The sequence below is a fragment of the Astatotilapia calliptera genome, chromosome 10 (genome assembly GCF_900246225.1).
Source record: "Astatotilapia calliptera chromosome 10, fAstCal1.2, whole genome shotgun sequence".
NCBI lineage: Eukaryota > Metazoa > Chordata > Actinopteri > Cichliformes > Cichlidae > Astatotilapia > Astatotilapia calliptera.
The window spans coordinates 20,519,317-20,542,323 of record NC_039311.1 but is presented as its reverse complement, the minus strand read 5'-3'; the positions used below and the strand labels follow the sequence as shown (position 1 = coordinate 20,542,323).

The following is a 23,007-nucleotide window of genomic DNA, read 5'->3' as shown; positions in this document are numbered from 1 at the left end:
AATGCAAAAAATTAAGCACAACATATTAACAGCATACCAACTGTCTGTGCACTTTGCAGTCACTTCTCTGTATCCCAAAGTATTCTAGAGTAAAATGTGAAGCCATCTGCCCAACAGATAAAGCTTTGCACAACAGCTGAGGAAAAAAAGAAGTGAGATTCTGCAACGGCCCAGTCAAAGTCCAGATGTCAGCTCAATTGTACAGTCATGCATAAACAAACGACAACCCTCAATGAACTGAAGCAGCACTGTAAAATCGAGCGGGCCAAAAAATTCCTCCAAAATAACATGAAAAACTGAAATCATACGGAAAACGATTACTTCAAGTTATTAATTGCAAAAGTAGTTTGATTCTAACAGATAATTAACTGTGCGACCTCAGAGTAAAGTGATTCATTTAAGGAACAGTCAAGTTTGAGAAGCATCCTAAAGAACATTAATTAAAGTAAGATGGGTCAGCGCCCCAGCGTCGCTATGTGATAATGATAATGTGAATAAGTAAATGGGATTTTTTTTCATAAATTTCCAGAACACATGAAAACAACTTTTTGCATTTTTATTTTTGTAATATTACACAATGAAGGATAATATTAAAAAGAACATTTGTAAAGGAGATCGAGTTACATAAAAGTAGGGTCAAAGCTGATTTATGGCTTAATAATTAGCCAATAAGACAAGCCGTTATGGTCATGGGCGTCCACTTTGATACGTTCCCAAGCAAATCCCAACGCATCTGAGTGAAGACACCACAGAGCAGCTGCGACATATTAAAATATCACTGAATAATGCATGACCATTTCTTACTTTAGGAAGTCAAGTGAAAACACTCAGAATCTGTTTAGCTTAATGCAAGAACTTCCAGCTCGTCCCAGGGGAAAGGACTTGAAGGGCTTGACAGTTCAACATTCCAGATTTCATTCTGACCTGGTTACTGGGAGGTGAAGGAACAAGCACTGGGAGAATTGACTGTGCTTGTGTATTTAATTATATCATCAAAAGTAAGCTGCTGATTGGTAGCGCGCTTATTTATTTATTGTTTCTTTCCTGAAATTATTCATCACGGTGTGTAATGAAGGCTGTGACAGTATTTAGATCGTCTGGTGGAACTGAGCTCCAGATGTAGCCTGGCCAGATGGATGGGCGGTGCTGATGGCGTGGTGTGGGGACACGTTGGAGAGGTGGTGCTGCAAATATGACAAAGCTCTTTATAAAACACGCCAGGGCATCTTCAAACTATGAAGAGTGCAAAGATGACATAGTACAATGACCACTAAATTATGAATAACCCCAGCAGTGTAACAGCAAGCAGGGGTTTCATGCTTTCTACAGACTAATGCGGAGATTCAGGTTCTTGTATCTGATTTTTATTCTCACGCTGATGAAAAATGATATCTTCTGGTGAGATCTCACGTGTTCACAACTCAGTTTAAATAACACGTTGGGTAACTAAAAGTATCGCACGAGCGATCAGACTCAAAAAAGCCAATCAGGGGTCAATCTCTTTAATGCATTTAAAAGGAGGAAACTTTGAGGGCGTTTCCTTCTGCTGAAAGTGAAAAGTTTCTCAAAGTCTGAGAGGCGTGCTTTGTGACATCACGCTTCAGCCAGAGGCTATGTGGAAAGCCTGTATTCACATACAGTGCGGATAGTCTGTCAATGATGCAGAAGATTATAGTTAAATTTTCGAAACTAAAAAATATTTAGTTTAATATTTTAGAATATACAACAAATTATCGTTCAAAGGACGTATATCTGCGTTTGAATTACGCCAGGAGAAGATCATTAAAGGTATCTCTATGAGTCTGTGTTGAGTTATTTGAACGCAACACTCGCAAATATGAGTTAAGGCCACATGCTCTTCGCAACCAAGTCTGAAAGTCAAAGTTTGCCCGGGTCGAGAAGTCCTTGGCTGTTTTAATCTGTGTAATGTATAAGAACCTGCCAGTGTGGTAATGGATGCCTGCCACGGTGGTGCTAAATTATTCACAGTCTGGGGAACCAGAGAGGCAGCAGGATCGGATAGACTAGGCTGTGTCATCGGGAGCCTCTGCCAACCTGGCTCCTCTTTCGGACCGTCCAGGCCGGCTTCGTGAGTTTTATCCAGGCAGCCACATGAGAAGACCGTGAAACAGCCCGAGGACTGGCGTTCACAGTGGATGGGACAAAGCCAAGGCCGTTGGGTCGACCGGTCAACCAGCAGGCCTTAGATACAGTTTGGAGCACGCAGGACCAAATCCATCCATAAAGTCATCCAAACATATCCATCCACGGTTTAATACACACTCAGTACTACCACTCAAAATGCTGCGCTGTCCTCGGTGCTGAAATGATTGAAACGGTCTTTGTGCTGCATAATAATTGCTACATTGCAGCCTGCTGTAAGCCTTTCACTCTGCTTGTCACCTATGACCTCATCGTTGGCAATGGTGGGGAGCTCGGAGGTATCCTGCATGAACTTAACACTGGATTTATAGAAATAACATAGGCTGTAAATGTCGGTGTGATAATACACATCTATATCTCAGGGGAAAGGAAATTACACGACTCCAAATATCAAGGATGCCGTCGATAAATAGCCTTTTAATTAAAGAATTGTGGGGCTTTTTGGTTTTGCTTATTCTTAGACGCTTGCGCACAGAGTCCACGATTCTGCAACCTGTAAGTTGAGCAGAAGAGAGGGTGGGTGGGAGGAGGGAGACTGAAAGAGGAGGAGGGGAGAGGGAGGAAGCGGGAGAGGGGAATGCCGGGAGGCGCTGCTGATGTTAACTGTTCAGTCTGGTGAAGGAGAGCAAAGGAGCCGTGTAGCTGTCCGTGCCCCAACTTTTATGTCAGGGGCCACACTGCTAGCGAGGTGCTTGCAGGGAGGATGATGATGACCATGAACGGCAAGCAGCACTTCTCCATGCACCCGGCTCTGCACGAGCCCAAGTATCCCGGCCTGCACTCAGGCTCGGAGGGCATGCGCAGAGTCTGTCTGCCCGCCCCACAGGTACGTTCAGGTCAGGGGAGAATGACTGGAGTATACTGGGTGAGAGAAAGGGGAAAATATCACACTGGAAATGTCTGTAAAGTTGATTTGACAGGACTTTGTTCTATCCGCTATCTCTCCCTCTCTCTTCTGTCTGTACCCCCCTCCCCCTCCCAACCCCATCCTCCCCATCTCATCCACATGTCTATTCAAGCAATGCTCTTGCTTTCATATTAATTTTTATGACCTGCGCTTTGAGGAGGGTTCTCTTCTCTCCTCGGCGCTGCTTGCCTTTGGAAAATGTTTTTTAGATCCTGAGAGCTGCCTGACAGAATTCCCCACTGACTCCAGTATGCGCACTCTTGCTTGCAGCTGCAGGGCAATATATTCGGAGGCTTTGATGAGAGCCTGCTGGCACGGGCAGAGGCTCTGGCGGCTGCTGACAGCATTGTCTCTCACGGCAAAAGTCACCCGTTCAAACCAGACGTGACTTACCATACCATGAACAGTGTCCCCTGCACCTCAGCTTCATCTTCTTCCTCTACTACCGTGCCCATCTCCCACGTTCCTTCCACCATCGCCTCTCATCACCACCACCACCTCGGACAGACCCTGGAGGCCGGAGACCTCCTGGACCACCTCTCCACCAGCCTGGCTGTGACCGGGATGGGTGCCCCAGAGCCTCCAGGGATGACCACGCCGGCGCACCACCACCAGCACCCTCATCACCACCTGCAGACTATGGGGCAGCTGCACCAGGCGATGGCCACTATGGCCCACCCTCACTCCCTGTCCGTTCACGGCGGTATGGCTTGTGTCAACGACGTAGAGTCGGATCCCAGGGAGCTGGAAGCCTTCGCCGAGCGGTTCAAACAGAGGAGGATCAAACTCGGGGTGACCCAGGCGGACGTCGGGTCAGCTCTGGCCAACCTCAAGATCCCAGGAGTGGGGTCTTTGAGCCAGAGCACCATCTGCAGGTTCGAGTCCCTCACCTTGTCCCACAACAACATGATCGCGCTCAAGCCGGTTCTCCAGGCCTGGCTGGAGGAAGCCGAGGCTGCCTACCGGGAGAAAAGCAGCAAGCCGGACCTTTTCAACGGGAACGAGAGGAAAAGAAAGCGCACGTCCATCGCCGCGCCGGAGAAGCGCTCTTTGGAAGCGTACTTTGCCATTCAGCCCCGACCCTCCTCGGAAAAAATTGCGGCGATCGCCGAAAAACTGGACCTGAAAAAGAACGTGGTTCGAGTGTGGTTTTGCAACCAGCGGCAAAAACAGAAACGAATGAAATACTCTGCGGTGCACTGAGTTACACAGATCATGAATAAAATAGCCTACTACATTTTTGATCGAGTGATTAATAATAGCCTAAGTAACCTAACTAACAGGGATTTTGCAACGTGTCTCATTTTGGATTGCTCCCAGAAAGACTTTTACTTCATCCCCATTTCGTGTCACGCACTCTTCATTGTTGCACTTTTTCGATTTTGTTATTAATACGGGACTGATAAATGTGTTATAGATCTGTAAGGAGGATGACTTTGATGTTGTTTGTCTTGTATCTTGCACACTCTAAATGTGGATTTTTAGGAAATTCACCCTGACAATTTGTCACATTCAGGGATTATTAACTCACTTTTTATAAACCATTACTTGGAGTTCATGGAGGCTGAATTTATGGGCTGTTTAAATGTTAAACTGATGTTATCTGAAGAGACAGACAGAGTCTTCAGGAATTCGAGAAGAAAAGAAAAAATACGATTTTGTAAGATAATTGGTTGAGACCTGAGTTTGTCCTCCACATCACTGGCTCATATACACTGAACTATATGTCGTTTTCACCGCTTTCTTTTTCACCTCTTTTCTTTTTGAAAACTTCAGTGGAATGTGTCCTCAGTGTGTTCACCTTTTTAAATCACTATTTTTTCTCGGTATTTTTCTTTTTTGCGAACTAATCAGCTCTCTTCGTGAACTGTGTGAAGGTAATTTACGCACAAGCAACAGTGACTCTTTCACAAGGTATATGACACTGTGAGTCTGGCTATCTTTAATTATTTAGAAATGAAAATGACACCGTCTTATATATATATGAGGCACAGACGTGTGGCTTTGGCTGCTGCTATATTTTAATATTTTGATGTGAACGTGTTTTGGACCATTACAGGTGAGCTGTATATTTATCATATTGGTGAGATATATCCAGTATACAGGCCTCCATCACCTGATCTAACTATTTATTTTTTCTCACTCTTGATTTCATTTGGAAAAAACATGTGTGAATTTTAAACTTAATAAATTATCAGTTATTTTTTAAAATCCCACTGGGGCGACTTTATTTCTGTGACTTATGAAGCTGCATTCATTTACTCTTGAAGTTACAGCGCGAGAGCCGTTACCGTGACGAACAAATCGCAGGCCGAACCAATGGGCCATAACTTCATTGTAAACAGTTTGTTTTTATGGGACCTCGCGAGACTGTGTTATTTATAAATCCCCAGACCTCTGCTGGAATTAAATATGTATCGTTGTATATGATAGCCGACAAGGACCAAAGAAAGAGACGGGCCTCCGTTTCTACAGCGATGTTCACACCGCAGAGCGCTGACTGTGTACACGCTACTTATGGCCCCTTTCTCTAATTAGCACGGTTTTAATTATGGATGCCCTCATGTCACCGTGCATGGGCTTTGAAATTATTAAGTAATGACGATGCAATATTAATTATATATTGGTATAAAACGAAGTAATGTGGAAGAGTTGGAAGTAGAAGCCTGACTGGGAACTCTGGGAACTCTAGGGAGACATTGGCTGTACCACAGTTTAACGCAGGAAAGATGGGAATGGTTTTTATGATTTTCTTTTCTGTTTATCTAAGTAAGTATTTAATTTTATTTTTTGCTATTTACATATTTTGTGTAGTTTAAAACAAATATTTTAATATTTTGATATAATTATTTGGGGGAAGCGCGGAATAGCCTATCGCACCCAGCGATTATTATTATTATTATTATTATTATTATTATTATTATTAATATTATTATTATTATTATTATTATTATTGTTGTTGTTGTTGTTGTTGTTGTTGTCATATTTCTATATGGAAAATATCCCAGTGCTTTTAAAAATAGGCCCAACCAGTTTGTTTTAGTTTTAACAATAGTATTATTAAATTAAATTAAAATAAAATACATTTGTTAATAGTTTCGGATCAATTTACAAATACACGGAAACGTTTTGGGGTTTGTTGATGAGAAGTGAATACTCACAGTGTAATTTACGGGGAACAAAAAGAACTTGAGAGAAGACGGTAAAATAAAATGCAAATTCTCGCCCAGTTGATTTTTGACCTGTAAACGTTAATTTCATTTAATTAAGTGTTATTTTATTGGCCTGTAAGAAAACATTTCACTTTAATTGTTATTAAAAATACTCCATTAGCGTGAAACTCTTTTCAAGACCAGAGCCAAATTTCTCTCTAACGGCCGGCACGTTTGTGGCATAAAAATGAAGATAAAACAAGAGCTTGGCGGTGTGAATAATTCATTTTTGGAATACCTGCATTGATATCATAACGTTGTCCCTATGCGGTAAGTTGAGCTGAAGGCTTGTGCGTTAGCGACATGTGGCGACTGAGGGCACCTCAATTATTCAGCAGCAGCTGAAAGGTATATTGCGTTTTCTCGTGCAATAACAGAGACGTGATCAGGGGCAAATTCATGCGTCATCTGCAAGGCTATATATATGTGTGTGTGTGCGTGTGTGTGTGTGTGTGTGTGTGTGTGTAAACTCACAGCTAAAATAGTGACGGGTGAAGGACTTGAGACTAGTAATAATAATGATGATGATGATGATGATGATAACAGTGGTAAAAAGAAACAGGGCTAACACTGCGATAAAGGGAGCAGAGCTCTGTGAAGATATAGTGAAGATGTTTTCATGCTGGGATGACTATTTTCAGAGGTGGCTGTACTTAAGTAAAATTTTCAGGTTTTTGTACTTTACCTGTGTATTTATTTTTGTGACAGCTCTTTACTTTTACTCACTACATTTCTAAACAAATATATGTCCTTTCTACTGCTTACATATTCAAAACAGGCTCGTTACTTTGGTTTAACACATTTGAGTGGAGTTATTAGTTCACGTCACTGTGGGTCTTCAAACATCAAACTGATCTGAGTCTAAACAGTAACACATGACAGGCAGTCCCGTTTGTGTGTTAGTTACCACGGAATGAAAGGTGCAAGGCCGTGTGCGTGTGCCATAGTTAAAGGGGTTAAAGGTTGTTTTCGTTTTGTTTTTTGGCACCGGAAGAACTGCAAGTGTACATAAGTTGCATTATCGTGATACTTCAGCATCTTCAGCACTTCAGCCCTAGGAAGAGGAGCCAGCATAAACATACAAACATTTTTTAAGCGGCAGGTCATTTCAAATCCAACGTTTCCATCAGCTTAACAAACATTAGTAGTTTGTCTCACAGTGTGTTGCTAGCTAAAAGTCCAGCTGCTGTATTTTACAGGGAGGGAAAAGAAAAAGAGCTAACTTCACTCAGAGATGGAGAAAGATAAGAAAGACAGGACAGGAGAGGAAGAGAGGTTAGGTTCAAAGGTAAGGCTGCACATTTAAAGCGTACATTAAGTCCTCATGATTTTAAATCCGATGTATGTTTTTATGTTATGTTTTTTCATATTGTGAAACGTGCTGTAAAACAAATTGAGGCAGACTGGATGGAAATCCGCTGCAGGTTAGTGCAGGGTAAACAGGTTAGTTTGCTGTACTGTGATGAATTTAAAGTAAAGAACAGCGTGAGACTGGTGCACAGCTGCTGTGGGTTAATGCTCAGAGAAACGTTACTCTAAGTGCCTCAGAGATGAGTTTGAAGTTGATGATTAGATTCATTGACTGAATTCCACCTTCATACCAACTGTATACTGTCTAATATAAAGACAGCATATAGTACAGTTTACTGTCAGTGTAGAGGATGGAACTCAGCCAGGGCAATTCATGAAACATCTGTATGACATCTGGTTGAATATATATATATATATATATATATATATATATATATATATATATATATATATATATATATATATATATATATATATATATATATTAAAAATTGTTTTTATTGTTTGTTTGCCTAAGCCTAGGCTGCTGCCCTGGCGACCCGGCCTCGGATAAAGCGGATGAGGATGGATGGATTGTTTGTTTGTATTGTTTAAGTGAATATATTTACGAGAATCCAAATTTAGACTCATATAAAGTTTGTAATTCCATCTACTAATATAAATTAATTATTACATTAATATAATATAAATAGGTTCAGTTAGCTTTGCACAAAAACAGGTGGTAGAAACTTCAACTTTTACCTGAGTACTTTTCTAACATTAGTATATGTACTTCTACTTAAGTACAAACTGTCTGACTATTTTTGACAGAATGAAGATGAAAGCTCTGTTTAATTGCTCAAGAATAGGTGCACATATATGTACCCCCTCTCTCTTTGTCTCTCAGTTTGCTTTAAAATACGCACTCTCACAGGGTGGCTGTCATCCGTGGGAGCACACTAAGGGAATGTGAAGGGAGGGTAAAGCCAAGACACCCCAAACTCAATAATTCATCCCATGCCAGTAGCAACAAATGAGAATGTGACCAGAGCGAGGGAAGACAGCTACCTCTGGGCTCTCTATTAGTCACCTTCTATTATCATCAGAAGCCAAACCGCTGCTACACACACACACACACACACACAGAAATATACACACACCTGTGTGCAGCACAGACCTGGATACACATGCTCACAGGCACACAATGAGATTGTGTTACTCTCTAGAAACTTGAAGCCAAGATGATGGATGAATGTCTTTTAAAGGTACAGCAGGTGATGCTCTCTGCAGTTTCTGTCGCTTTTTCCATGGTTGGATCCACATTCTTTCTGTTTCGCTAATGCTACATTCTTTCAAATAACTCATTGCATTAGTGCAGTTCTGAAGTCCTTTTGTAATTAATTGTTTATTTACAGGGTAAGAAAAATCTACAGATTTTATAGTATAATATACTAAAGTCCATTTTTTGTTATAAAGCAAATTAAAGTATTTGCATTTCTGCAGTACTGTGCAAAGGTTTTTTGGCACTTCAGATTTAGATTCTTATTCATTCCATTAGGGACACAACTGACAGTCATGTATCATTGCAGTATTTTTAGCAACAACAATAAGAGTCCTGCAACAGATGTAATGTCCTCCACAGAGACCTTATCTCAACATTATGGAGTCAGTCTGAAATCACATAAAGAGACAAGACACTGAAGTGATGTAAATCCACAGACACATGGCAGTCATGTTGTGTGTGTGTGTTTACTGTACTTCATATAAAAGTAATAGATAAATAAACAGAAAATAAATCATTAATAATGGGGATAATCTTTTAATTCCACTGCCTGATGTGAGAGTGCTGCCTTTATTTTCTCTTTTTTGAGAATGTTTTGTACTGCTGGTCAGGCAGTTTGTGAGAATGGCTGACAGGTTTCCAAAATAACGGAATAATAATATTAATGGAGACAAAGTTATAGAGGGTAGGCTGAAACTAAAATGAACTTGCTTATAGCACTTCCTGTAATTATAGTAGTCTCTTGTTCCAAAGGAACTCAAATCAGTAATTTGACTTTAAAATACAAATATTCTGAAGCACCAGCAAACTGTCATTGCTTCCACAGAGAAAATTAGAAATGTAGGATAGAAAGAAATTTAGACTCTAACACCCTGTGCTTGAGGCCAATCGTATGCAGATACGATTCAGTTGTGGAAACATGTCTGAATAGTCTGTGTAGAAATGGCAACACTGGAGGCTGCAGGCGAGAGATCCTTCCTGCCTGATGACAGATGAGAAGCAATTAAAAAAAAAAAAAGAAATAGCAAAAATTAAAAAACATTTCTAGCAATTTCATTTCTTTCACAGAAGAGCACATTCATGTTCCAGCTCCAAAAATAGAAATAGAAATGTAGGGGTGTATATTAGAGGCACTCACAGAAACTCACTTATATGCACTTGCTAAATTCATTCAGCGGGTCTGAAGAACAGTATTATATACCCCATTCATTATTCAAATCCTCTCCATTATCAAAGTGCCCAGAGAAATAAAACTAACCCAGCCAGAAATAATTCACTGTGGCGTGATTTTTTTTTCCTCTACAAAGCACTTAGCTGGTCAGAAGATGAGCTACACACAAACCCAGATTAGAGTGTAAGAACGCATAATCACAATAAGGTCTTCTGAACATAATCAAACTCCATAACTCCACTCACATGTGGCTGTAGTGTGGCAAGACAAAGGAAAGGAAACGGGAGAAAAGGACTTGTGGGAGGCATAAGTTAAGAAACAGACTAAGGAAAGAGAAGATGGAGGAACAAAAGACAGAACATACTCAGAGAAAATGAAATTAGGATAAAATGAACGGTAAGAGGAAAATAAGGTAAAAAGAAAAAAATGGAATCAGCAGAGAGAGTAAAGGAAGGTTGGCAATGTGCAAATGAAAAAGGAATGTAAAGAGAAATAATGTAAAGCGAAAGTGAGGAAGAGCAAGAGTGAAAAGTCAGGAACGAGCAAAAATATGAGAGAAGGAAGGAAAAAATCCCTAATGGCTGACATGTCTGTTACCCTGACTGTCTGGATTTAGTTCTTTTCATTTCAAGGTTGATCACGTCAAGGTAAGCGCGTCCCTGCTGGCCACGGACAGTTTGACACTAAACACCTGTGACAGCAGGAGCACCAAGAGGGTCCACTATGAACAGGAGGACGGGAGGCGGGGCATGAGGAGCGTATACCAGCCAGCAGAGTACTGTAAATGCAAAAATAAAGCTAGGGGGAAGCTATAGTATGTGACTGACCTAGAGCTATAAAAAAGAAGAAATGAGTAGAAGCATGCACTACATTATCTATTTATTTGATTAATGATGCAGCTAATTAATATTCCTCAGATGTACAACCTCTCAAATGCTGCAAAAGTGTATTTTAAAGTTGATAACTGTGAAACCAAAATGAATCATTTGCAGTGTATGAATGATAATCATGCCACAATTAAAGTATACATGCCATAGATAGATAGAGAAGTGAAAAGCAGCTCAGAGTTGACATGCTCCATCATCCACATATTGTGTATTAACAGAGGGCACATGGGAAACTAACAATGGCAGTGCCACTGCCGATGTACTGTCTTCTCTCTGTTTCTCACCACAGGGCTGTGCCTTTGAAGACAGACATGAAAACTGAGCCAGGCCACTGCGGGGCCCCTGAAGGAGGTCCCCTAGCAGATGCAGCCACCCGCCCTCCCCCTGTCTGCTCCCACCGGCCCCAGGCCCTGAAGACAGCCCCGAGGCTAATCGACCAGGAACACAATAAAGAAGCAGCAGAGGCAGGCAGTGCTGAGCATGTATGTCTGTGTGTGTACAGATGAAGGGGAAGAACATAAAACGACATCCATCAAGCCCCTCTAAAGACAAGTAATGATCCAGAATCAGCATGGTTGTCGCACACTTAAAGAGTTTTATGTTTACACGAGCCTGGTCAATGAACAAAGAAGTCCTATTGTTCGCTATGAAGCAGAGAGGATTCTTTGAATGACAGCACGGTATCTCCTACATCCCATCAGATCTGCCAGGAAAAAAGCCGGTTTGTATCGTAGCAGAATAACAGGTTATGTTGCCTTAGGCTAAATCAAGCTTATTTGCATGCCTGCAATGATTCCCACATGGAGTTTTTAATTTGTAGTCCTGATAATGTTTTCTTTAACCCAAACTAATAATAGTCAATAGGCTTAAAAATCGTATTTTATTCTTTGATGACGATATAATAGCAGTATCACAGATTGCTTAAAAATATGGATTTTCCAATATTTCCGAACCTTTTTTATTGTGATTTTTTTACAGTATGAAATATTGTAATAAAGATTTATGTAAAGCTTCTACAGAAACATGATAAATCTGGAGAGAGAGTAAGTAAATAGATAAGCCATTAATAAAGATGAATAGTCTTAAGACTAATAACCAGAGTTGGTTAGAAAAAGGCAATATATTGGAAAAAAAGAGAGAAATATCTAGACATTTAATTCATTTTTCCAATTTAAGGCATTTTTCATGAGATAATATGAAATAAAAAATAAACTTAAAAAACAAACCATACAACTAATGGCCACATACAAGCCTCAGCTCTGTGGCTACATATGTTTTAAGTTTATTTGGTTAGTTTGTTTGTAGTATCCAAATCTAACATAAAATATAGAACACATTACACAATGATTGTTGAAGGGAATTAATGCAAATGAAATCAAACACATTCAAAAATATTTTTAAAGCTTGCTCTAACATATATACACACATGTTTACAAAAAATAGCCCTAATATTAAACAATGTATACATGGATTTTTAAAGACAATTATATACCTCATAAAGCAAATCCTGGTTATTTAATACTTACGAATCAACACCTCTTGAATGTGGATCTGTTGTTTACAGTGGATAAAATATACTAATTTCCTACTCAAGTTCTGCATCTCACATGGATTTGAAACTTTACCTTTTGGTCCAGGGGCAGTCTCCATATAAAAAAATCCACTACTTTACAAAAACATTTAACATAAAAGAGAATAAATCACCAACAGAATTGTCCAGAATGCAGTGGAGTGAATTTAGCCTTTTCTTACTTTACATAAATACTTAAACTGGGCTCCTCTTGACCTGCAAAAACATGAAATAATATTTAAATAATATAATGCTTTCAAAATTTAGTAATTTTAAGTATATAATAGAAAGAGATAAAAAAAAAAGTCAACTTCTGACCCCAACATACTGTGTCGCATTAAAATGGTAAAATACTGTAGAAAGGATTGCATTCTTGGCAGCATTTTCTGTTTCTAGTAAAATACTAAAATACACCCATAATGTTTTTTTTCTTGTTTTTTGCTTTATAATGGAAAGCAGTAATTTAACTGGTTTCTCACAGCACTTTGTCAAACATTTTTTGTTATTTATGTAACACTGCGATTGCTGGACTTGTGCTTATGCGTCTTGTACTTAATCAAAAATGGTATTTATTCCACTAAAGGTTAGTTGGGTTAGTTTATATCTTATAAGAAAGTTATCACGCAGTGTATTGCCTCTGTTTATTCTCTTTACACAATGTTAAATGAATATTAGAGCTGATCTGTCCTTCAAGAAAAAATGGGTTACACATAGTTTTGGGAATATTTCAACAGTTCTATAAAAAGAACTGGAAAAGAAGAGTCTCTTTATAATTAAGTAATGAGGGAGCCATGGTTCAGTAGCGCACATACACACAGCTGAAAGCCACAAAGAGACCCAACCACCACCAACGGCAAGCCTCCCCATAGCTCTCACATTGCATCAAGTCACTGAGTGATGGGTAATTGTGTAAGGCAAGAGGGAAAAGAGTGGTGAAACGTGTTTCTTTCAGAGAGGGTACCAGCATTTGCACAAATGTATTTCTGGGGTGCCCCGATTAGTTGAGTGCATTCTACTAAAAAAAGAGGGTTCTTTAGAAGTTCTGTGGGCTGAATGATTTACAGAATCATTAATATTTGAGCAATCATTTGAACTTCTAAACGCTTCTGCAACGCTTCTTCAAGACCCATCACGGCTAGTGCACACAAATAAATGACATGTAGACTCATTATAGTTCCTCCTATTAAAAAAGTAAATAATTAAAAAATGTAGTTTCACATTTTAAAGTGCAGTTGAAAGTTGTCTTGGTCTTATTTTGAATTAACACCTCTAGACTTTTTAGGTACACTGCTGTGACTGTGAGTTCGGCAGCTTCAACCAGCTGCTTTGGGAGGGGCAGCCAATCAGAAGAAAGTCTGCTTAAAGGGAGCCATTTCAGACAGTGGATGACCTCAGGGTCTGCACCATGTTCTGGTGTGAGGGAATCCTGCAAAGTTACTCTGATAGAGAACAAGAATTAGACCATAACCAAGAACTGCTGAAAATGAAATTAATATGTTCCCTTAAAAGGACAGAATGAGAAACGATGGCATGCCAAAAGTTCAGCATTATGAAAATACAACCAGAAGCCATCAGAAAATGGGTACACTGTGGTCATCAGAAGGATAGACATGATCAGCAACAGTACTAAGGCTTTTACAGTTTAATGATGCTCAGTAGGTACAAAGGAACCCAAAGTGTGCCAAGAAGATATCAATTATCATTGTGCCATCACCACCACCACCACTAGCTTAGACTGCTGATACAATGTAGGATGGGTCCATGCTTTTATGTTATTTATGTCAAATTCCGAACCTGCCTGTGTGAATGTTGTAGCAGAAATAAAGTCATCAGACCACACAACATTTTTGAAACTTTCCAGTCTCTAACTTTGGTGGCACTGTGTGACTTGTAGCCTCAGTTTCCTTTCCTTAGGTGCCAGCAGTGCGACCTGGTGTGGTCTGCTGCTTGTCGATCGGCAGGGAACAGCACCCCAACACAGGAAGCCTGGATTGGCCTTCTGCTAAAAAAATTGTTAACATCTGATCCTATTGATCTTACCCAGTAGGCAGTGCAAAGCTGATGAAGCCTGAGAAGTGAGGGGGCATGCCCAGCTGTAACTACCTCAAAGGCTAGACGTCTTCACTGCCTCCACTGATAATGTCTTGGTTAGATCATGTTTAATAAATTAGTTTATATTTAAGTGAACTTCTTGTCTGAACTCCCTTCCTGTCACCTATTTTAAGCCTTGGGGACTGCACATTGCCAGACTATAATATTGCACCTGTCCCAGTTGACATAAAGACAAACCCAGTAAAAGAACAGAATGCTGTTTAAAATACGGCCTTTAATGTAAAATCAACCAGGGAAGAAAAAAAATGACAAGAGGAAAGAAAAAAACCAGTGACACTATCACGCTTTCAGCCTGTCCTTCAACTCACTGATATGCTTGCTGTCCTCTTAACCATTACTTGAATCTCTGCTTAAAGGCAGTATAATCACAGCGTGCTTAAATGGCAACTAGATCTTCTCAACATACTCTCTTTTCACACATCTTCTGAAATTATATCTCTTCTCACCCATAGAGACATCCAATCACATTATTAATATCTAATCACCAAATATCCAGCCACACCTCAACATCCTCTCTCTATCCATCTGACCTTTCCACATACATGATTTAATATAGGATTTAAGCTTAAATTGCAAACTCACGTCATTGCATTTCTTCCATATTTGTTATATTGGTTAAACTTAAATGTACTTATTTTTTAAAATATTTGATTATATTCTGGTAAGTATTAAGCATCATTTACTATCAGCAAAAATCACATATAAATTATGCTCAGTTTGCCATTTTTATTTATTTATTTATGTTTACTTTTGCTGCTGTGTGATGTCATGGTTATCTCAAGTACACAGCTCTGACTGCCAGTATTGCACTTCCACCCACCTGCAGTTCAAACCTTCTTTTAGGGATGGGCAGCCAATCAGAAGAATGTTGGCTTAAAGGGAGTACAGATATGAACTGAAAATGAAGGCTTGAACAAAGTATATAAAACCCCCCAAAAACTGTGTGTATGAATGTTAATAGTTAACAGTCAAGAAAACATTTGTGCTTATAAGATGAGCCCTTACTTTAGTGAGAGTTTCATTGTATTGTTCAAAGATATGTTTAGAATGTCATGATAGACAGGATTTCCAGTACAAGGATGGATTGCCATGACCACAGCAGACACCAGCATAAACATCATCATCTCATAAACAATTTCAAGAAACTGGCCTTGAAGACCTTGTTTCTGTTGTGTTGCTCAGCTTGTAAGCTGTTGCGATGTCTTGGCTGAGAGCAGATTATTTGTATTTGCTTTGCCCATACCTTCATCACATTCACCAGTTACAAAAAAATCCAAATGCAGACAGTAAGATGAAATGTGTAATTAATTTGTGATCAATGAATAGAATCAATGTTTCTCCAAAGAACAACCTATAGACAGTAGAGAAAAAAAGTGGTACTTTCAGAAGAAAGTTGATAACAGACACGTAATCCACAAAGTAGTAATATACTACGCAGACCATGTCTTCAAGCAGAAGCCCTTAAAGTGGTTGTTTTGCTCAGTTGGCAGGTTGTTGTGAGATGTTGGTTCAGATCAGATTACTTATACTTGCTTTGCCTACGTCTTTGGCATGTTTGTCGGTTACAAATGCAATCTGAGGTGACTGTGAGATAAGGCTTAGATGAAGTTGCGGTCAATAAGGAACTGTTTCTCTAAAATGAACGTATATGTTTGTTTGCATTACATTTCCCCCCTCATTATCATGTTGAATAAACCACTTTGAGATTACTTGAGCTTTACTTGAGTCATTCTGCGCTCCAGATGGGTTAATTGCTTTAATCGTGTTAATTGTGATGATGGATTGATATGCGTTAACATTGACAGCCCTAATTTATTCATGTCTTACTTGAATCAATGTGTCAGTTTACACAATTGTGACCTCTCTATGATATTCAAAACTTGTATTGCATTACCTTCTGGGCAATTCTTCCCAGACATTTTTACAGTTAGTTTGAGAGGTATATGGCTCAGGTTAGCATTTCTACAACTGTAAACCAGTTTGTACTGGCAAATATAGGCTATAAATTTCACCAATTATGGAATTCTACAACTTTGGACTGTTTGTGCTATCAAAGCGACCCATACTTCAAAAATAACCAATTTTCTACCCACCATATGTCACAAACCTGTCAAAATAGAACACAAAACTGTCAAAGTTACCCATTATTAGATCTCTAAATAAGTTTCACTTTAATAGGTATTAGAATTGACCTAAGTATGTGGGTAATAAACAATTTGAATAGATGATTAAACTGCTCAACGTTTTAATGACAATATATCCATTCATCTCTTTAGCTTAAGGGTCATGGGGGGCTGGAGCCTATCCCAGCTGCCATAGGGCAAGAGGCAGGGTACATCTTGGACAGGTCATTTGTCTAAAAGGATGATAAAGGCATAAAAAAGAAAAGAAAATACTAATAGCTTACTAAACTATACTATAAGCTAAAACAAATGTCCAGTTTCACAACCATTGTTCTTTTTGTTGTATTCCAAAAAGGAATTTGTATTTCTGGCCAGAATTGAATCGGAAACTTATGCTTGGCAAACAAATGGGCTAACCCGTACACTTTATGAATTATGAAAAACATTCAAGTGATCACATATCAGACAGTTCAAATATCTCTCTAACATGGTATTTTCTTGAAACAAAAGTAAAAGTCTGAAAAAGACTTGTCTGTGGAATCCATTTCAAATGGATTATACCTCCTTATAATACATTTGTTGAGGTTTCCCAGCAAATCAGGTAGTGGCTGTTCTTTTTCTGACGGCCGTACTTTCTTTAGTACATCTTTGCAGTCCATCTGAAAGACAGGAATCTGTGTTCAGTATATATGCTCAGTTTTGCAGATGTATTTGTCTACCTAAAGTGAGATTAGCACATTGTCTCTAAATATTTACAACACAGACTGACGCTTTTCTTTCCAAACTCCTTAGACTATGATGACCTGGATGACTGAGAACCTTCACAGACTACACAGATTTGTTGTTCTTAAGTTAGAGATGTGTCAAAATAGATAACTTACATCTGATTTCTTAATGAATATTTCCAGGTTTCTCACAATTTCTTTCTCGTTGTCATTTTTGGCATGCTTTTGTAGGATGTCATTCACTTTGCAGAAGAAGTTATTCTGTACGGAACACAAGGACGGATTTATAAGCTTTTAAAAACACATGCATTTACAATTATATAAGTTGGCTAGTGTTTTTTCTGCAGTTTGTAAAAAAAAAAAAAAAAAAGACAACTCAAACTTCCAATCAGCAGAACAATTCAAGAAAACTGAATGAATTAAAAGGAACATTGTTTCAAAGACATGAAAAAATGTCTCCTCACCCCACATCCATTGTCAGCCAGGTCAGACACATCCTCCACAAAGAACCTCTGTAAGATCCAAGAAAAAATTACTTTGTCAGGTAACACTTTTAACATATTGAATCAGATAAGGCACCAAAAAATTTAATAGAAAAAATATTTGTAACTGAACATTGCAAACACTTTTTAAAGGTTTTAACAAGTTAGGGCACCAAAAAAATGTTACAACAATTTCAAGCTAAGTGTCACTCAAACAATTGTGCTTATGCGATGAACCCTTACCTCATTCAGATCTCTGTTGTATTTCTCAGTCAGGTCAATGATATGGTTTAGGTTGTCGTTACTGACAGGATTTGCAGCATATGGATTGATCAGCATGGCCACAGCAGACACCAGCATAAACATCATCATCTCCATACTTGTTGTTCGTTGGCTGAAAAGCAGAAGTCCTTGAAGTTGTTGTGAAGTGCTGGCTGAGAGCAGGTTATTTATACCTGGTCTGTCTACGCCTTCATCACATTTGCCAGTTACAAAAAACCAAAAAACAGTCTGCAGCTCCTTGGCGATAAGATCCATGATTAGTTTGTGGTCAATGAGCAGAAACGAAACTATTTTTCTCAGAATAACCAATAGACTTGGTTGCATTACAGAAAAGATGAAAAAAAAAAATGGTACTTTCAAAAGAAACTTCATTACAGACTGTGATCCACGCAAAGTGATACTGCTGAGAAAAATGGGGGAAGACTCAAACAATCTTAACTTTGATTTGAGGTGTGATTTTAAATCTGGCCAAAGGGGGGAGTCCGGTGACGTAGGCTGTCAAGATGGCAGCTTGAATGGGGAAGCTCCGTCGCAGTGGCAGCTAATTTGCGTTAGACTTAGAACATTGCGCTACACAACACTTACAAAATATCACCCCAGGGCTGTGGGAAGCTTGAAGACTCTTTGTGAAAGCTCATAATGCAGAGTCACTAACAAAAACTTACGCTTCAACGGCAAGAAGGCGCTAGCAAGGAAACCTCGGCGAAAGCTAATGATGTGCGCCCGCCCTCACCTTCAATGTCGGATACTATCCAGGCTGCTACAACTGAACAAATGGCCAAGGACATTGCAAGTCCATTGCAACCGAGACACAAGAGAGCAAACTCAATTCTATCCAAATTGCTACGAGGGCAGTGGAGGCTAAGCTAGAGGATATGGCTACTCGAATAAGCAACGCTGAGTCTCACCTGGATTTCCTTGAGGATGCTAGCAGAGTGCTAAAGGAAAATCCTCCTGCTACTAGTGACGAGGTAAACGCTCTACGACAGAAATTAGATGATCTTGAAAACAGAGGATAGAGAAAAATGCTGCACTTTGCTGGCTTTCCCGAGGGCTGTGAGGGTTCGGACGCTCTGACACTCGTGCACAACACAATTCCACAACTCTTTACAACTTCCTGGGCGGGCTGGAGATTGACTGCGCACACCGCAGCCTAGTGAGACGCAAAACTGACAGTCATCCCCCAAAGATCATCATCGCCTGATTTCTACGGTTCCAGGACAGGGAACGGATCGTGGAAGCTGCGCCGAGGCTGGGGCAGCTGAGCTGGAATAACCACCACATCATGATCTTCCCCGACTACTCCAAACTTGTCATGGACAAACGAGCAGCATTTAATCCCTGTAAACAGTTGCTGCACGAAAGGAAAATGAAGTTCTCCCCACTTTTCCCAGCAGTGCTGGTGCTGAAAATGACGGCGGGCAGACGTGAGTTTACCAACCCAAAAAAAGCCCAGGACTACATTCTGTCTTTACCTTAAGGGAGTTATTTACAGTCATGGGCTTGGATTTAAACACAACCTTTTTTTTTTTGCCCTAGTGTTAATTAACACGCTATACACGATATACTTTGTACAAACTGTTTAGTTTCAATATTATAGGGCTTCGTGGTTTGATTTCTTGATCAATCAGCTTGATCATCAGCTTGATCAATTGCGATTGCAAAATTCTGGCCAAGGTACTAGCAACCAGATTAGATAAGGTCAAGACTTACCTAATACACCCCGACCAAGTCGGTTTTATTTGGACTCGCAGCTCTGCCGATAACATTAGATGCCTAATTGATATTATGTGGGCAACCCAGAATAAATCCCCTACGGGGGACTCTTCTCCAGCTATAGCCCTCTCCCTAGATGCAGAGAAAGCATTTGACAGGGTAGAGTGGTGTTTCCTATTTTGTGTAATGGCTCAAAATTCACAAGGTGGATCAAACTTCTCTACAACAATCTAAGAGCATTACTACTAATGAACCGTATTATATCACAGTCCTTCGACCTCCACAGAGGTACAAGACAGGGCTGCCCACAGAGTCCTCTGCTTTTTGTTCTAGCTTTAGAGCCTCTGGCAGCGACAATACGTAGAGACCCTAATTTTCCAGGTATCCAGGTCCACAATAATAATCACAAATTGATGCTCTATGCTGACAATGCTCTGGTCCTGATATTGTAGCCAGAACACTCTCTACCTGCTCTCTAAAGAATTATTAACCGGTTCTCTAATATATCAGGATATAGAGTAAATTGGTCAAAGTCTGAAGCGCCCCCTGTGACAGCCTTCTGCCCCAAAACCCTGTTCCAGCCAGGGGATTTCAGCTGGCCTCAGACTGGTATTAAATACTTGGGCATTACGTTCCCCCCTTTGTTATCTAACATAGTTCAGGTTAATTTTGAACCTCTATTGAACACGTTCAGAACCAACATAATTAGATGGTCCCCTTTGTTTCTCACCCTTTGGGGCAAAGTTAACATCATCAAAATGAATTGTGCTCCAAAATCTAATTACCTACTACAAACACTCCCGCTAAAAATCCCATGGTTTAGTCTTGAGAGTACTTTGTGGTCACCACTCCCTCCGATGCACATTTTAACCACCAAGCTCTCACCAGATATACAAACCCACCCCATTCTTTCGTTCCTGTAGACAGTCTGGAAGAAGGTGGCCTTGCTATTAAATTTTAACTCCTACCTTCATACTAAGGCCTCCATATGGCTCAATCCCAAACTCTGCATTAATAAGTCTCCGTTCTTCTGGAGACTGTGGGTCCAGAGAGGGATACTTGTTCTTGGAGACCTGTATCAGGGGAGAATTCTCAAGTCCTTCAACGACCTTAAAGCACAGTTTCAGGTGCCACAGAGTCAGTTTTGGAGATACTTGCAGCTCCGGCACTTATTGCTCAAAACCTTTGGTTCTTCCTCCTCACCACCTCCAATTATTGAATATCTCAGCTACATCAAAAAAATCTTTGGGGGAAGTCATGAAGTCTCTAAATATTACTCAATGCTTGTTAAGGGCACGAGTAAAGGGCTACCTGGCCTCCGATTAGCTTGGGAAGCTGACCTTGGTGTGGTTTTTACAGATCAGGAATGGACTACAATTTTGCAGAATAGTAAAAAGGTGTCCAGGGAACTTAGAACGAGACTAATCCAATTCAAATTACTACACCAGATTTACTGGTCGCCACACAGACTGTACAGGGAAAACCTCATACAGTCCCCTGAATGCTGGGGATGTCAGACTGGGGTGGGCACATTGACCCATATGATTTGAAGCTGTCCTAAAACCCAAATCTTTTGGACTGAGATACATGACTTTATCAAATCAACCATACGATGGGATATTCCTTTTTCACCAAGACTACTCGTTTTGGGGGACCCATCACTCCTTAAACATGCTCTGCCTAAGGCTGCTGAGTGGGTACAGACTGCATTGATGCTGGGGCGTAAACTCATTATCTCCCAGTGGAAGGCCCCTTCCACCCCACCTGTCTCTGTATGGCATGTTCAACTAGGGAGACTTGCTGCACTAGAACAACTCTCATACAGGCTTCTGAATAAAGTGGAAAGCTTCCACCTGAAGTGGGATCCATATCTGTTCAGAGTAAAAGGATCAGACTAGAACTTAGAGTGGCACAGACATTGGGATTCTGACGAAGCACTCTCAGGGATGACAGAGTGTGGCATGCAGCAAGACCCACGTAGTCAAAGGATGGCTGTGTTTTTGTTTGTTTTTTTGCTTGTTTGTTTATCTCTTGTTTTGTTTGTCCCCCTTCATTTTGGGTTTGTATTCTCTACTGTTCTGCTGATGCTTTTTTCATGTGACGTAATCTGTATCTACAGTGGACCGTAGTGTTCTAAAAATACAATAGAATATTAATCACAAAAAAATCTGGCCAAAGGGCCAATGATTTTGGTTTCCACGGAAAATTGTTACATCACTTCCTACTCTACAAATTACAGTGAATGGTAGTAAAGATTTTTGACTTGAGACTTTGACTCTGAAAGGGTCTACATGACCGTTCACATTTCAAAAAATGAAAAAAAAAAAAAGCAAGTTATTAACAGACTGCCATCCACTCAAAGTGGTTACCTGGAAATATACTGTTCAAAGAAATTAGCAAATGTGATTTATTGTTCTGTAAACACTTGTTACAATGCGGCGTGAGATAATTACAATAAAAATATCACACAAATATATTACAACAACCAGAATTTATGACTTTCACTTAAAAAAGAAGCAAATTTGCAGTTGTACAATAACACATCAAGTTGGTTTCTTAAACTTTGTAATGATCAAAGACAGCTACAGATATATTTCTGCTTTTGCAGTTAAAACATAGTTCAACCAAAATAAATCTTTGTCTTGTACTGAATTTAGTATTAATAAATAATAAAAACTGCATAAAAAAAAGAGAAAAATCAGTGATAACTTACCAAACTAATAAAAAAAACAACTAGAATATGAAAAAAATCTTAAATTATAAAAACCCATGACTTTTGAAATACACTTAAAAGAGTTATCACGTTAGCCAGTTCAATGATCTTGAAGGTATTCAGGCAGCTTGTGTTACGTTTCCCATGAAATTTCTTCTCTGAATACATTTGGTGAGGTTTCCCAGCAAATCAGGTAGTGGCTGTTCTTTTTCTGACGGCCCTACTTTCTTTAGTACTTCTTTGCAGTTTATCTGAAAGACAAGAATCTGTGTTCAGTATATATGCTCAGTTTTGCAGATGTATTTGTATACCTAAAGTGAGGTTAGCACATTGTCTCTAAATATTTACAACACAGATTGACGCATTTCTTTC

At 39.6% G+C, this 23,007-nt stretch overlaps 1 protein-coding gene across 1 annotated transcript; it reads left to right on the top strand.

Annotated features, from left to right (window-relative positions):
- The first annotated feature begins 2,743 nt into the window (after positions 1-2,743).
- Positions 2,744-5,283, top strand: pou4f3 (POU class 4 homeobox 3). Its single transcript, XM_026183251.1, has 2 exons — positions 2,744-2,989; positions 3,341-5,283. The coding sequence occupies exons 1-2, from the start codon at positions 2,867-2,869 to the stop codon at positions 4,271-4,273; spliced, it is 1,056 nt and encodes a 351-aa protein (XP_026039036.1). The 5' UTR covers positions 2,744-2,866; the 3' UTR covers positions 4,274-5,283.
- Positions 5,284-23,007: the final 17,724 nt, after the last annotated feature.